The sequence below is a fragment of the Peromyscus leucopus genome, chromosome 2 (assembly GCF_004664715.2).
Source record: "Peromyscus leucopus breed LL Stock chromosome 2, UCI_PerLeu_2.1, whole genome shotgun sequence".
NCBI classification, from domain to species: Eukaryota; Metazoa; Chordata; class Mammalia; order Rodentia; family Cricetidae; genus Peromyscus; species Peromyscus leucopus.
The window spans coordinates 99,072,599-99,088,451 of record NC_051064.1 but is presented as its reverse complement, the minus strand read 5'-3'; the positions used below and the strand labels follow the sequence as shown (position 1 = coordinate 99,088,451).

The 15,853-nt window shown below is 37.1% G+C and overlaps 1 protein-coding gene across 3 annotated transcripts in view; it reads left to right on the top strand.

Annotated features, from left to right (window-relative positions):
- Positions 1-15,853, top strand: part of LOC114693761 (cytochrome P450 2J3-like) — a 59,990-nt gene that overhangs the window by 31,158 nt on the left and 12,979 nt on the right. For all 3 annotated transcript variants that reach the window (XM_028870297.2, XM_028870296.2, XM_037202718.1), the window contains exons 3-6: positions 2,588-2,737; positions 3,250-3,410; positions 7,274-7,450; positions 13,930-14,071. In XM_028870297.2, coding sequence (XP_028726130.1) covers positions 2,588-2,737; positions 3,250-3,410; positions 7,274-7,450; positions 13,930-14,071 — 630 coding nt within the window. The remainder of the gene's footprint in view (positions 1-2,587; positions 2,738-3,249; positions 3,411-7,273; positions 7,451-13,929; positions 14,072-15,853) is intronic.

Sequence of the window (15,853 nt, the reverse complement as noted above, 5' to 3'; positions counted from 1 at the left end):
GTTTGATTGACAGCACTGTTGACTTTAGTAGGTTATTCAAAATTTAAAAAAAAAAAACATGAATTTTGATTGAAATAGGACACATATTGGTTAGGAGAGGTTCCAGGTAGAGCTGCATGGAGGGAGTGAAAAAAATATATAAACAAGATGTTTTGTGCCAGTATGAAACTTTTAAAAAGAAAGAAGTACAGATAATATTGCTTATAATAAATTATAAAGTGTTTGTATGTGATGTTAAAGGTACCCCTGTGTCTGTAATTTTCAACATTCTTGTGAATAAAATATTTCATAAAATGTTATCTTTAAATCCAACTGCCTGCCCAATTTCCTATATCAAAGCAAATTACAGTCTTTCCCTGTTCGAGAGACAGAAAAACCACATATCCTCCTGACTGAATCTAGATGCATGGATAAGAAGTAAGAGCAGCTCCTTCCACAGCAAGATACACTGAGCCTTCACTTCCCTTTTCCTACTCTAACCTTCTGCCCTAAGAAAATGGATGTGAATCAGCTTCCTCATGGGGCTGCTTTTCTTTCTTATGGCTCCTTAACTACATCATTAAAGCCATGCCACACAGGGATCTCTAGCATTCCAGACAGTGTGAGAATAGACTAGCATGAGTACACAAAGTGATTATTAAATCAACTTATATGTCTGAAAGTTGAAAACAGACTTTAATTGTATTAACCTATACAAATTTTTGCCATTTTCTAATTATACCTTTAAACAATCAACCACTAATAGTACATCACTGACTATATTATCTGCTATAAGAAACACAGTCAGGGGCATATGTGATTAATAGTGAACAGAATAGATAAAAATCATTTTCATTGTTTGACACATACTTTATCTAACAAGAAAGTCTGAATCAATGAGCTACATTGATTTAATTCCTAACATGCTACAATAGTAAAGCATTTATCAAAGACATCCAAGTTGGCTTAGGATTCAGGAAAAGTTTTTGAAATAACAGTATTCATTTAATAGTATAAAAAAATACTCAGTAGGGATATAATTTCATTAAAAGGACAAGAATACAGTTATTTAAAGAACTGCAAAGTATCCAGTGAGGGAAGTATAGTATATGAGGGAAATATTAAGTGGACATAAATCTCTTGATGTTGGCAAGAAACAGCCCAGGTCATGGTTTTCATCATAACAGTAAGAGAAACTCTTAAGTGGTTTTGGTTGTGAGAAAAAGACCAAATACTACACATTTTGAGACACATTTATGATGCCAGGTAGAGAACAGAAGAATGATAGCAAAGATATTATCACTGTAAGTTATACAAGAAGGAGTCTGAACACTCAAGATGACAAAAATGACAGTAGGTTAGACAGGGATGGTGCCATTCGTGCTCTTGGACTGAAGTCATTCAAGAGAGAAGCCATCATGACATTTGACTTAGATGCCAGGAAAATGGGGTTCTCAGGACACTGCAGGAGCTGTGAGTGATTCAAAGATGACAGTGACAGAAGACAAGGCAATTAGTGGTGTTGACTTCTATTTGGGAGTTTCAGGAATCTAATAATGTCATCTGTCATACATGTGGTGAGTGTAAGTTTTGTAACTGGCAGTGTTTATAATCAGGAGCATGATTCAGGAATGTGTGCCTTCTGGGACAAACTGTAGTTTGACTATCAGAAGGGGTTATTTAAATTATAGGAGTTCATTATATTTCCTGAAACAAAGTTTGGTGTGGAAGGGAGGTTTTAAACCTAGTCTTAACTCCAGTGTTTCAAGATTTAATAGAAAAAAAGTAAAACAACAAAAATTGTAGAAAATTTCTAGCAAAGCTTTAGGAAGAAAATCTACAACTCAAGAATCTAGAATGGAAAGGAGAGTTTCAGGAAATAAATGACTAAATTGATGAAAGAACACATAAGATAGAGGGTACCACCTGTTTTTAAAGAGTTGAACATTGTTCTGAAATGTAAGACATGGACAGAAGAATAACATGTACATGATACAAAATTGATGCTGAGAACACCAGTGCATTCCTCTTTTCCTCCACCTCTCTGTGCATATGTATATGTGGTGTGAGGACTACTCATCCTTCTTAACTTCATGAGTCACATTGTCATCTGTTTAAATCTGTGTTTACTAGAACTTCTTCTATAATGCCTTTGTTGCTTGTTAGTAAGGTGTGCCTTGTCCTATCCATGAGTGCAATCCTGGTACTCACTGTGACATAAATGGACATATTTCGAATAATGCATTTGGGGCTTTAGAACCAGAAAAACTTGGACAACACCTGGATGTCCACCTACTTGTTGTCTTTCATAGATTACTTTAAATTTATTATCATACCTCAGTGTTGAAATGGACATTTTGCTAATTGGTGATAAACTTGTTTAGTTTCTATCAGTACAAAGTTGTATAATACATAAGAAGTACTTACTAAACTATGTACTATTTCAAGTCACCAGAACATGTTAGTCACTTGCATTGAGATATCTATAGACAGCTATCAATTCACTTATTGGACTTCTTTTCCTCTATACACAGGTGTTAATGTAACAGTTTTTCTGGTACTTTTAACCACAATCACAATGCCATAATGCTGAATCTCTTCTTTCCAGGATTGCTCATGTCTAGTGGCCAGACATGGAAGGAGCAAAGAAGGTTTGCACTAATGACATTCAAGAACTTTGGATTGGGGAAGAAGAGTTTAGAGCAGCGCATACAGGAGGAGGCCCTCCACCTTGCAGATGCCATAGGAGAGGAGGAAGGTGAGTCCTTTATAGGGCAGTGCAGGAGGCTGTGGCCCTTTCATTCATTGAACAGATTCTTATTAATTGCCTAAATTCTAGTCTTGGGTCTGCACTCTGCTAGGCACTGAGGACTGAACAGTGAATATCTAGCCAAGCCCTTGCCCCAGGAGTTCTACAGCTAAGCAAACAAATGGGTCATTAAATAAATTGTTGAACTTAAAGCTTGGTTTTCTATGTGACTTCACAGATATTGACAAAATCCGTGAATTGTGCCAGGCCCCCTGTAGAGGGATGTAGCCAGAGATTTTCATATGATGCTCTATTGTGCATATTTTATGTCACATGGTGTAGAATCTTTGGAAAGACAGAAAGAAGAAGTAAGACAGAAGGAAGGAAGAAAGGAAGGAAAGAAGGAAGGGAGGAAGGAAGGAAGGGAGGGAGGGAGGGAGGGAGGGAGGGAGGGAGGAAGGAAGGAAGGAAGGAAATAAATCAATATCTTTGAAAGACACATTACCTCTCCATACCTCCAGGACATCCTTTTGACCCTCACCTCAAGATCACCAATGGAGTTTCCAATGTCATTTGCTCCATCACGTTTGGGAAGCGCTTTGAGTATGACGATGGTCAGTTTCAGGAGCTGCTGAGGTTATCAAATGAGGTCATATATTTGGAAGCATCAATGATGTGTGTGGTAAGGTCACTACCTTTGCATATTTGGAAAGATTTTTGGATTAGGAATCATTCAAAAGCAGGGACTTTTTATTTTGGGGATTTTGAAATATTATATAATGTCTTAACTGTTGATTTTTTATACAAACCAATTTATAATATAAGAACTTAGCATATACAATACATTGCTAACATTTATATGAACTATTTCATTATTGACATTGGTACATATACATGTACGTATGAATTTCCATTTTTAAAAACAAATAGTAATATTATGCATTATGATTGAGCAGCTTACCCAAATCATTCTTTATTATTATTACTTCAGGACTCCTCTGGTGTTTTTATCTTAATTATTTTTGATTTTGTGAATTTGGTAGCCCTGAATTTGATTTGAGTAATATTTAGTTACAATTGTCCTGATTGATTAACTGTTCTTTATTAATTTATAGTGCCTTTTTAAAAGTCACATTCAACTAGTTTGGATTTGAAATCTACTTTCATGGATAACAGGATAGTTAGAACTGTATCTTTTTAATTTTCATTTGCTTGATGGTAGTTTATTTTCTCTCTAGTAACACTCGGTTTCTGGGTGCACTTACCAATAAGGTTTATTTCTTAAAAACAGTACAATGTTAGTCTAGGTTTTTCATGTAGTCTATTTTTTTCTGTGTTGGAGGCATTGACATTTCAGATTATTGTTGAATAATCCCTACTACTTCACTAATTCCTATAATTTTGACAGTTATTTCTCCGGTTGGTTGAGTTAGTGTTTATTTATTTTATTTTCTATCACTGTTGCTGGTTCGCTTGTTAATTATGTTAATTAAAATAGATTTCTTTATAGTTCAGCCATTTTTTTAGTCTTTCCTGTGTCCTCATGATTGACATTACTTTTGCTCCTCTTCTGTGTGTAATGCTTCTTTAATCACCTTCTCCATTGCTGGCTTAGTAGAGCTGAATTGCCTTAGTTTTTACTTTCCTTAAAATATGCTTATTTTTCTATCATTTAAATTTTTAAGATTTATTTTTATTTTATGTATATTGGAAGTTATTTATTTTATGCATGTGGGAGGTTGGCCTGTGTGTATGTTCGTACCCCATGTGTGCAGTGCCTTGGAGGCCAGAAAAGAGACTTGGATCCGCTGAAATGAGTTACAGGATGTTTCAAGCCACAATTTTAGTACGGGGATCAAACCTATGTCCTTTGAAACAGTAGCCATAGCTGTTAACTGCTGAATCCTCTCTTTACCCCTCATTATCAGTATTAAGTAATATTTTTTTTCTGGCTCTAGCACTCTATGTGTATAGGATTAGTTTCTTGAATGTCTTCCAGAGTTCTTAGACAATGTATTCATGCTCATTATTATTATCTATTTATACTTGAACTCAATGTTTCTCAACATTGTCCTCCATTCCCAATAGTCTTCTGTTTAATTTAGCCTGTTGGTAATGTTTTCCATTGTGTGTTTTTATTTGACTCCTCAAGCTGTTCATATCTTAACATTTTCATTTTCTTCTTCAAAATTTGTTTCTTTGCTGTATGTGTCTTTCATGTTACTGACCTTTTCAAACATGTTACTGATTTTCTCGTTTCTGTTGTCTTTTTTCTGTATCTTCCTAACTTTCTCTATCCAGTTCCTGTATAGAATTCATTTTCCTATTTGCATGCTCTTTTAGGCCACTGATCATTTCTGTAAGAAAACCTTCTAATTCTTCATATATCACTTACCTTGTTTTTAATACCCTCGAGTTCATTTGTTCAAGGGGTAATGATTTTTAGTAGCATCCTTCCAGCTTGTATTTTCATATTTATTGTGCTTCTGTGCTAAGGGTTATGTTCACTTGGACATCTCTTTTGGATTGTGTAAAGGTAACAGTTGTGGATGTTTTAGATTTAGCATACAGGGGCTACACAAAGGTCCCAGAGAGAATGAATCTAAAGAATACTTTGTGGCCCTATCAAAGTTCATTTTCTCTTTACAACCTTCTGTCTCAACGCATCCAGTTATGTATGATACACCCCAACGTGGAGTTATTCTCACTTACCTTCTTCCCACAAGCACTTTCTCCTCAAGTCCAGGAATGCCCTCACTAAAACTGATGCATGGATTAGCATGACTTTTAGGTAATAAAAGGGGCATAAAGAATGAGACAGGTTGCACATATTGTCTACACTATTTTATATTCCTTGTTTTAACTCTTAGTCACAGTAATTCCAAGCCCATCAGCTCCATTGCTTTTCTTCTAGTAAGCAGAGCCTAGGAAGTCAGATGAGTTCAGTGAGTATCCAGTCAACTTCTAGGTCTATGTGCCAGGGGAAAATCTTAGAAGGGAAACAAAGAGGTGGCAAAGAGTAATAGTCAAAACACTCTTGACATGGCCAATTACATTAGGCACTTTGATAATCACTGCAAAAGTATATGTCCATTAATTTTCACCATGTCCCTCTACTTATAGAATGATACAGCACGATGTCTGAAACCTAGTACAAAAGTTAACATGCAAATATAGACAGTAGTCCACCAGATCTCTGTGTAATGCTTTACATTTCATACCATTCAGTGTGCAGAGAGATACTCCACTAGTAAACAGTCTAATATTAACATTACTTAATATTATTAGTAACATTAAATTTTGACATATTTTAATGATACTAATGATTTTAAATATCGACAAACTTTAATGTTCTTAATAATATTAATAATAAGTGTTGATCTACTTTAATGTAAACAGTATTAATTTTATGAATATTGTTATAACTGTTATCAAACCTGAAGGTAGTAGAAGCTATAACCACACAACTGCCTTATTTTAAGTATTATTGATTTTACACTGTGCTATACTGTTGACTGCAAAATATTATTGAAACTTTACTCACTATTCAGTTTACTTCAGTAAAGATTGCCATCTTACCATATGGAAATTAAATCATGTTGTGGACACCAGCATACACAGCTCCTTGCACAATACATATTAGTGTGATTTCTCTGAGGGAAAATAAATCCTGACAAAGTATTAGAACAGTGTGACAAGCCGGGCAGTGGTGGTGTACACTTTCAATCTCAACACTGTGGAGGCAGAGGCAGGCGGATCTCTGTGAGTTCCAGGCCAGCCTGGGCTGCAGAGTGAGTTCCAGTAAAGGCTCCAAAGCTACACAGAGAAACCCTGTCTCAAAAAAACAATTTAAAAAAAAAGAATAGGGTGGCAAGATGCCTATAACTTTCACTATAATCAAGTAGCAAAGCTCTAAGACATGGCATTTGAACATTATTTTCATGAAGTGAGGGGCAGGGATCACACCAGTTTCAGAAATATTTTCTAATCACAATAGATCCCAATTGCATAGGCCTGAAAGAGAAATGACTTCAATGTGATCACAGCATTGACCATGGCTGGACAGTGTTGAAACATGGATAGTGATGAAGATTTTGAGGGTTCCAGCTCTGTAATGCTTACTGGTTTAAAGTGGTGTGTCCAACTTAGAATGCAGTGGATGGCTTTTGGGGATTTAAGTCAAGGAGTGGAGCCATGTGATCACTTTGGCAAATAATCTCTTCCAAAACTATTTGCAAAATAATCTGAGAAGGCATGATCAATGGAATCAAAAAGTTTGTTAACTAATATGCCACCATTCAGATAGGAAAGATGATGGTGTAGACCAGGGAGCAAGGAGTTGGGCTAGTGATAAGCAGCCTGTTCCCTCATACATTTTGCATGGCACAATTGAAACACCTGCATGTGCAGTGGTGAGAAAGAAATCAGAAACTAAGATGACCTCAAAGTTCCACTAAGAGAAGCAGAGGGAAGGACAAGATTGTTTAGAAATGTGGAAATGTTACTCAATTGTGTCTTCAAAATTTTCTTATTTTTCTTTATAAGCTCTACAATGTCTTTCCATCCATAATGAAATATCTTCCTGGATCACATCAAACAGTTTTCAGAAAGTGGGAAACGCTAAAATTGTTTGTTTCCCAAATGATGGACAGTCACCGGAAAGATTGGAATCCTGAAGAGCCAAGAGATTTCATTGATGCTTTCTTTACAGAAATGGCAAAGGTGAGGAAGATGCTGCCTGGGTCTTCTTAGAATAAATAAAATGATTTAGTAGTTTCCAACTGATCCTGCATTGCCATACATTTAAGGGTATAACATTGCACTGATTCAGTACTAGATGAATTTCTATTCTTCTTGGTCAGTTGAGCTTCTTCTGAGGATTATAGAGATCCCGTTACCACAATGCTCCAAATTCTCAGATGCCACTGATATCCTTTTTTTATGGCTCCTACCTCCATCTTCAGGATCAAGCATGTATCATATTTCCTTTCTCATTGTCTGTTTCCATCTTATATCTCCTCTCTCTGGCTCTTAAGCTCAAGCCCCCTCTAATAAGGATAGCACAGGCTAATATTCTTCTCTCTAATTAATCACATCTTCAAAGTCAATTTTAGCTTACCAAATAACATACACAGGTTATAAAAAGAAGATGTGGACATCTTTGTAGGTCAATGATTAACAAACAGTACAACTATAAATTATAAATATATTTTAGAAATACATAGTACCATTACACCAGGAATATCATTAGAAGTAAAAGGTCCACTGCTGTTTTGCATGAGTTCCTGAAAATGGCAGATAGTGGAACTGAATGCCCTTCCTTGACCTTACCTACCAGAGTCCAGCTCCAGGTGAAATCAGGGTCTGAAGATGGGTGTATTCTAGAGCGGCGGCCGCAGAAACATCAGAAACGGGATACTTCTTAATTTCATTTTAGGAGAGATAGACAGAGAGGAAACATATAGGAGTCATCCCCAGTTGTACAATTCACAGCAAAGGATGGAAGTAGTCAGCAGGGGAAAGAAATGAACCAGACCATGGTGGTTGGGAGAATCTTGAAGCTTGACTGACTAGTAGCCAGGGTGCTTTTTTATTTACACAGAATTTAGTAACCAAAATACATCCATGATGTTTGAAAACAGATCATACCATTTTTTGGTTTTGCACATGTGTTTCACTTCCTTTTGCTCATCTTTTAGTCATCATTACTAAACTTGACAGAACAGAGTTATCATTTCCAGTCATTTTCCCTCAGGTTTTAACATTATTAATATACACTTATCATTCTTACTCATTAATCCCATAACCCAAATTTTAAGAATCTAGAGGCATATGAAAGCCTGTTCTCAGGCTGGTAGCTTTGGTTGCTTCAAGGACACTAGACTAAAATAAAATCTTCAAGCCACCCTGGGCTTTTTGCCATGTCCCAAGTAGTGTATTATTAACTCTTAATGGTCAGAGTGCCCAGGGAAAAAAATTCTCAGGCCAAAGCTGCTGTAGTCATTATTCAAATTTTGGCATAATACAATGCTCATATTTATAACTTTATAGAATTTGTCTATATGTCTAATCCTGGCATTCTGTTGTTCTTTGGTAATACATTACCACAGTGGCTCTGCATGTGCTAACTTTTCTCAGAAAGGGAGGTCCTGATGTCTCATACTTTATTATCTTTTCACTCTATACTTTGCTCATCAATATGTTTCTAATTAGGGCAGAGTTGTATGCCATATAATTGTGTTGCAGGAATCTTAAAAGTTCTTATTAATAAAATCAAACCCAAGGCCAGTTATTGGGGTCAATGCTGGTAGATCAGAGAGACAGAACAAGCCACAGCTATCTCACCTTGCCAGTTCCTCAGCTGGTCCTGTTTCCTCAGACTGGAAGCTTCTGTGTCCTCATCCCAATGTCTCTCAGCTGAATTACTGCTTAAAAGCCTGAATGCTGAACCAGCCAAATGCTTCTCCAACCAAATGCTTAACCAGCCAAAATGCTTCTAGTTTCTGCTCCTCACGCCTTATATACCTTTCTGCTTTCTACCACCACTCTCTGGGATTAAAGGCTGGCTTTCTGGGATTAAAGGCGTGTCACCATGCTTGGCTGTTTCCAATGTGGCCCTGAACTCACAGAGATCCAGAGGGATCTTTATCTCTGGAATGCCAGGATTAAAGACGTGTGCTATCACTGCCTAATTAGTGGCTTTTCTGTTCTCTGACCCCAGATAAATTTATTAAGGTACACAATATTTTGGGGAACACAATACCACCACATTTCCTCTCTTTTTGTCTAAAATTAAAGAAAACTTATAACTAATACAAGAAAACCTATCCAATAAGTATATATAATATATACAGCCAAAAATTACATTAATGATGTCTAGTCCATTAACATTTGACAGATTCAGATAAAAACTCCATTATATATAGTAACAATGTCCAGTCTAGTAACATCTGATAAACTCAGACCAAAAAATTTTCATTACTTATCTTATTTAAAACAAGTAGTTCCTTTTTAAAAGTAGATTCCATAATCTCCCTTTTTATCTTATATCCATATTCACTTTTTTCTTTTCATAATAGATTCAGTAGTCTACCTTTTGTCATTTTTATATCTTCCCCCTTTTCTTCAGTGTAGATTCAATTATCTACCTATTTATCCTATTATTTCTTTATCTTTTCTCTCAGAGTAGATTCAATGATCTATCTCATATCTTTATAATTATCTGAGTGTACAGTGGGAAGAGGCTTATAATCTGAATGATGTCCAACTCTTCTAGCCCACCTTGTTTAAGTTTACTTTGTTTTGATTAGCTTTTTCGTGAGTAAGTACAGAGACAGATGTTTCAAGAATGTCTCATAGTCTCATGAAGAGACCTCTGGCTTCTTTATGTGTCATAATCTCCAAGGCATATGTAAGACCTTCAAGTAGATAAGGATATCTCACTAAAAGTGAGGAGAATAGTATGTTCAGGACTGTCCCGGGGAAGCTTAGAAGCAGCATTCCAGGGAGAAGGCATAAATGATTCATAAGAAATTTTCCATCAATCCAATATTGCCAAAGGGTACAAATATAAAAAGTGCCCCAAGTATGCAACAGGTGCAGATGAAAACCAAAGGTGGCATGGCAGCCATCACACAGCTCAGCTTTGCTCAATCTTTGTCAAGCAACTGTGCTGACTTTATGATTTCTGCCATTCAATTCAAATGACAGTACCACTTTACCTTTAGGTGAAATAACTATACACACACACACACACACACACACACACACACACACACACACACCACACACACATACACAAAAAAAAACAGCAATTAAACTTCAGAGTTGTAGTATGTGATGGGTTAGTCTGAGGCCAGTCACCCTCCCCATATCAGTTCCCAGTGCAGGGAAGAGGCAGTTTGACTGAATGCTAGACTTTAACTTCAAGGCCTGGGCAGGGCTGATGCCTTCCACTAAAACTGTATCAAGACTTTTCAACCACACAAAAGGCCAGAAAGTAGCCTGTTGCATGTAGGTGTTACCTCTGCATCTTTGTGACAATATTCTGCAGAAACAATTTAAGATACTGAATATTTATTTTGGTTCACAATTGCAGGAGTTTTTAATCCAATATGACAGAGAAGAAATGGCAGAGCCGATTAGCTCATGGTGGCAGGGGAGTATGCTGGAGCCTGCACTTCATTATGTATCAGGAAGCAGGACCAAAGACAGAGTCCAGGGCCTTGGTATAACTTTGAGTACTTTCCTGAGTATGGACTCTCCAAAGGGCTCTAACTCCTAATTCTCTTGAACCTCCAAATTAGTCGCAGCAAGTAGGAACCAAGCATTAAAAACATGAGCCTGTAGGGGATGTTTCAGATTCAGATCATAATGCTAATTATAATGCTTATTACTGTCTTTATAGATCTAAGACTGCACTGAGGGTATGCAAAAAAAAAAATCCATGATGTCAGTGAGAACTAAACTTTTCTATCTGAGTGGTATTTAGAAAGAAACACACACATCCTGGTGGTAACTTTCTTTTTTTTTTTTTTACTTCAACTTGAAAAATCTCTCTTTTTGAAAATCTCTCTGTTTCCACACAGGTACATCTCTCTCCAACAGAAAACTCTAGATAATATATAAGTTACATATTGAGGTTCACATTGCGTTTCTTGAGTAAAAAAAAAAAAGCAGAGCCTTTCTGATAACACATGTGAAATCACACAGTTTCTCTCAGACTTGAAATGTTATGCTGACCATAATCATGACAATGCTTGACTGTCAGGCAAGTTTCCTTGTGAGCAGGCAGGAGACACATAGTGTTGGATTGTTCAGCACTTTCTTGAGGCAAGGTGACCTTAATAGTATCCCAGGACCTAAACATAAACAATTAGTTTGCTGAACCTTAACTCTTGAGTCAAAACTGAGATTTAGGAGTTCATACAGGAAGTCATTTGCTCAAATACTTTGTCCAGAGAGTTATATGTATAATGTTACCATCCAGACTTCAGCGAGTGGAGAACTGGCATTAAATTTGCTTTATACCTGATCTTGGTTCAACAACCAGACACCTGGGAATTTGTCCTTCTGTGATTCATTTTCAGGGGCAACTAGCTCTGAGGTCAAAAATTAGCTAAATGTGTAAAAAGCTGTCTTTGTGGCTGAGAATACTGTTATTTTTCTCTGTCTGCCTGAGCTATGAAAAATATCTTGGTATTATTTCTATTCATCAAAATTATACAGCTTGAGAAGAAATCATCTTCTTAGCCATCCACAGATGTGGTGGTATTGTGTTCCCCTAAATATTGTGTACTCTAATAAATTTATCTGGGGTCAGAGAACAGACAGCCACTAAATACAAAGGCTAGAAAATGGTGGCACTCACACCTTTAATCCTAGCATTCCAGAGATAGAAATCCCTCTGGATCTCTGTGAGTTCAAGGCCACATTGGAAATAGCCAAGCATGGTGATACACACCTTTAATCCCAGAAAGCCAGCCTTTAATCCCAGGGAGTGGTGGTAGAAAGAAAAAAGATATATAAGGCGTGAGGACCAGAAACTAGAGGCTTTTGGCTGCTTAAGATTTTGGCTGGTTAAGCATTCAGGCTTTTGAGCAGTAATTCAGCTGAGACCCATTCTGGATGAGGACTCAGAGGCTTCCAGTCTGAGGAAACAGGACCAGCTGAGGAACTGGTGAGGTGAGATAGCTGTGGCTTGTTCTGTCTCTCTGATCTACCAGCGTGGACCCCAATAACTCGGCTCGGGTTTGATTTTATGAATAAGAACTTTTAAGAATCCTTCAACACACAGATATATGTTTGCCCAGTTTGAACAGATGGAACCTGTTCAAGAGATAAACACAGCAGCAGTGGAAGAAATACCCATAGCTGTTTTTAGGGAAGAAATATAGTGGCACATGAGAAAAATTTCAGACAGAAGCAAAGCAACATCCATAGGCAATGTTCCCATAAGCCTTGTTTGATGAGGTTCTTCCATCAGAGAGTTATTCATCTGGTGAATTGACCTTATGAATATCAGTTGTCATCTGCTGTAATATGCCATGGACCATGGCAACTGTTATAGTCCCAATCAGACTCCAGTAATCTGTATTATCACAACTATCATAGAATCTTTGACTCACTGAATTCCAGGTTCCTTCTCTGACCAAGTGTACAGTGTTACATATCTTTCTACCTTCTCTTTTATTTCATTTTCCTAGCATAATAGCTATAGAAGCAATGTTTTATCCCTAGAAGATGAGGCAAAATATTCACCATATGGTGAATTCAGGTGTGAGACCATCAAAACTAGGAGAAGTATGAACAAATTGATGCCTCTGGAGAGGGTTGGCAAAGATAACACTACATTCCAAAGAACTATTGAGAGGACTTGAGAGGTTTTCACAATTTAAGACTAATGAGGGAATAGCACAACTACTGAACACAGAGATTTTACTTTATTCTTTCTGTAGCAAACAAAAACACATGTTAGGTACTTGCTATATTCCCATATCATTTTCTATGATTAAGATGTGTGTTGTTTTACTTAGGGTTCTGTAGAGAAACAGAGCTGATAGAATAAGTGTGTGTGTGTGTGTGTGTGTGTGTGTGTGTGTGTGTATTGGTAGGTAGCCATTGTTGAACTAGCTATATAACAGCCTGCAAGTCATTCATATATATATATATATATACTCATTTTTATATATAAATAATATTTTGCATTGTATATCTAATATATATTTAATGTATTCTAATATCTTAGAATATATATAAAGGCTATATTTAACAGGGAGAGTGGAGGTGTCTTTGACCCTTTTGACTGCTCTTCATACTCTTTTCTTCCTACTTGGCTGCCTTGTTCAGCCTTGACATGAGGGCTTGGACATAATGTTTTTATAACTTATTAGGCCATGTTTGGTTCATAGACCTGGGAGGCCAGCTCTTTTATGAAGGGAAAACAAGAAGTGGATCTGGGAGAGAGAAGAGTGGGAGGTATCTGGGAGAAGTGGAGGGAGAAAAACTGCAGTCAGGATGTGATGTGTGGGAGGAGAACAGATAAGTAGATAGATAGATAGATAGATAGATAGATAGATAGATAGATAGATGATAGATAGATAGATAGATAGATAGATAGATAGATGATAGGTAGATGATAGATAGAAAATTAAAAAAAAAGGAAATCCTCTAACTAAAACAATACATACTATCTTTTCTAGCACCCAGACAAGACTACTACAAGTTTCAATGAAGAAAACCTCATCTGCAGCACTCTGGACCTCTTCTTTGCTGGAACAGAGACAACATCGGCGACACTGCGCTGGGCTCTGCTCTACATGTCTGTACACCAAGAAGTGCAAGGTGACCATATGATGAATGCACCTGGACAAGGAAGAATGGTGCTTCTTAAAGTTGTTGCTCAGATGGGGCTGGAAGCTTGAATGATAGATTGGAAGACATGGGACAGTTATGAGGCAAAGTCTTTTGGTGTAGTGGGGAAAGAGCATGGACTTCACCTGTACTGTCAGAATTGAGACAAATCATTGGTGCAGATTTTATATTCTGTGCTTTGCAGAATCTTCAGTTCTAGGGAAATAGAGAGAATTCAGCTGTCACTGTGATATATTCCTTCAGAGAGGGACACTGTTGCATCTAAATCTACTCAGTCCCTCCTTCCTTTCCAGCAGTGCCTTCCTATTTGCCCTGGACACCATCCAGATGCCTTAGTCAGATACCTGGCATCCTGTTGATGTCACTTCTGTCTGTCCAGACTCTATCATACACACTCTGCATGGTGCCTTCCTACATTTCATTTTCTCCATTGGCATTGTCTTTATTCTTGCCTCTAAGTATGGTATTGGATTTCGCTCTATCCAAGCATGTACTATCCCAATATCTTGAGATTTCAGAAGAATTTCTCAGATATTACATATTAAGATGTTTTATATTGTACTAAGAATTGACTACCTGGCAATTGCAGCCATGAGCTCCCTTGAGAAATGCTACAAGATGCCTGATCACCTAGCTTTATACATTGTTTAATACTGTACAAGGGACTTTCACCCCTTCAGAAATATTGGACCATCCCATCATTTTTATTGCTCCAGATTACAGAATAATTGGTTTATCAGGTGGGAGTTAATAATATTTTTCATAGCCAGGTGGTGGTGGCACGCACCTTTATCCCAGCACTCAGAGGCAGAGGCAGGTGAATTTCTGTGAGTTTGAGGATAGCCTGGACTACAGAGTAAGTTGCAGAAAAGGTTCCAAAGCTACAAAGAGAAACCCTGTATCAAAAAAACAAAAGAAAAAGAACAATATTTTTCATGTTATGGGACATTTTTTTTAATTGTGGAAAGAATATATGAGTGAAGAATGAAGTCATTATAGGACATTCAAGTCAAGTATTTTGCCCTAAGATGAAACTAAGAATAGTGATCACTATGTGTCTCACATAGTAAAGATAAATTGGTCATAGTAAAGATAAATTGGTCATTTCTTGGGCTCCATCCAGTTTTTGAGACAGGGTCATTCACTGGCCTAGAACTCACCAATTAGAGCAGACTTTCTGACCAGTGTGCCATGGGAATCTGCCTGTCTCTGCCTCCCAGTACACTAAAATTGGAAGTACATGCAACCATAACAGAATTTTTTACATGAATTCAAGGGATCAAATTCAGGTACTTGTGTTTGCATAGCTTTCTTCATAACCAACTTCTTTTCTTTCTTGATGCAAAATGTATGTTATTATTTCTATATTTATTTATATGTATACTGCCCACATTTCCACTGCTGTGATAAAATACTATAACTAAAGCTAACATATATAGGAGAGTTTATTTTGACTGACAGAGTCTATAACTACACATGAAGGATGGCAGTGGGAAGTAGGAGCAGAAAGCTGAGAAATCACATCTAAACTACAAACACAAAGCTAAGACAAACTGAAAGTAGTGCAAGGATAGGAACCCTAAAAGCCTATCTCCAGTGACATACTTCCTGAAGTAAGGCTCTGTTTCCTGAAGGTACCCTGACTTCTCAAGCAGCCCCACCACCTAGGACTAAGTGTTTAAATTCTACGGTTTATAAAGTACATTTCTCATTTACTCCTCTCCATTTGTCCTTTGGTCCCTATAGACCCAT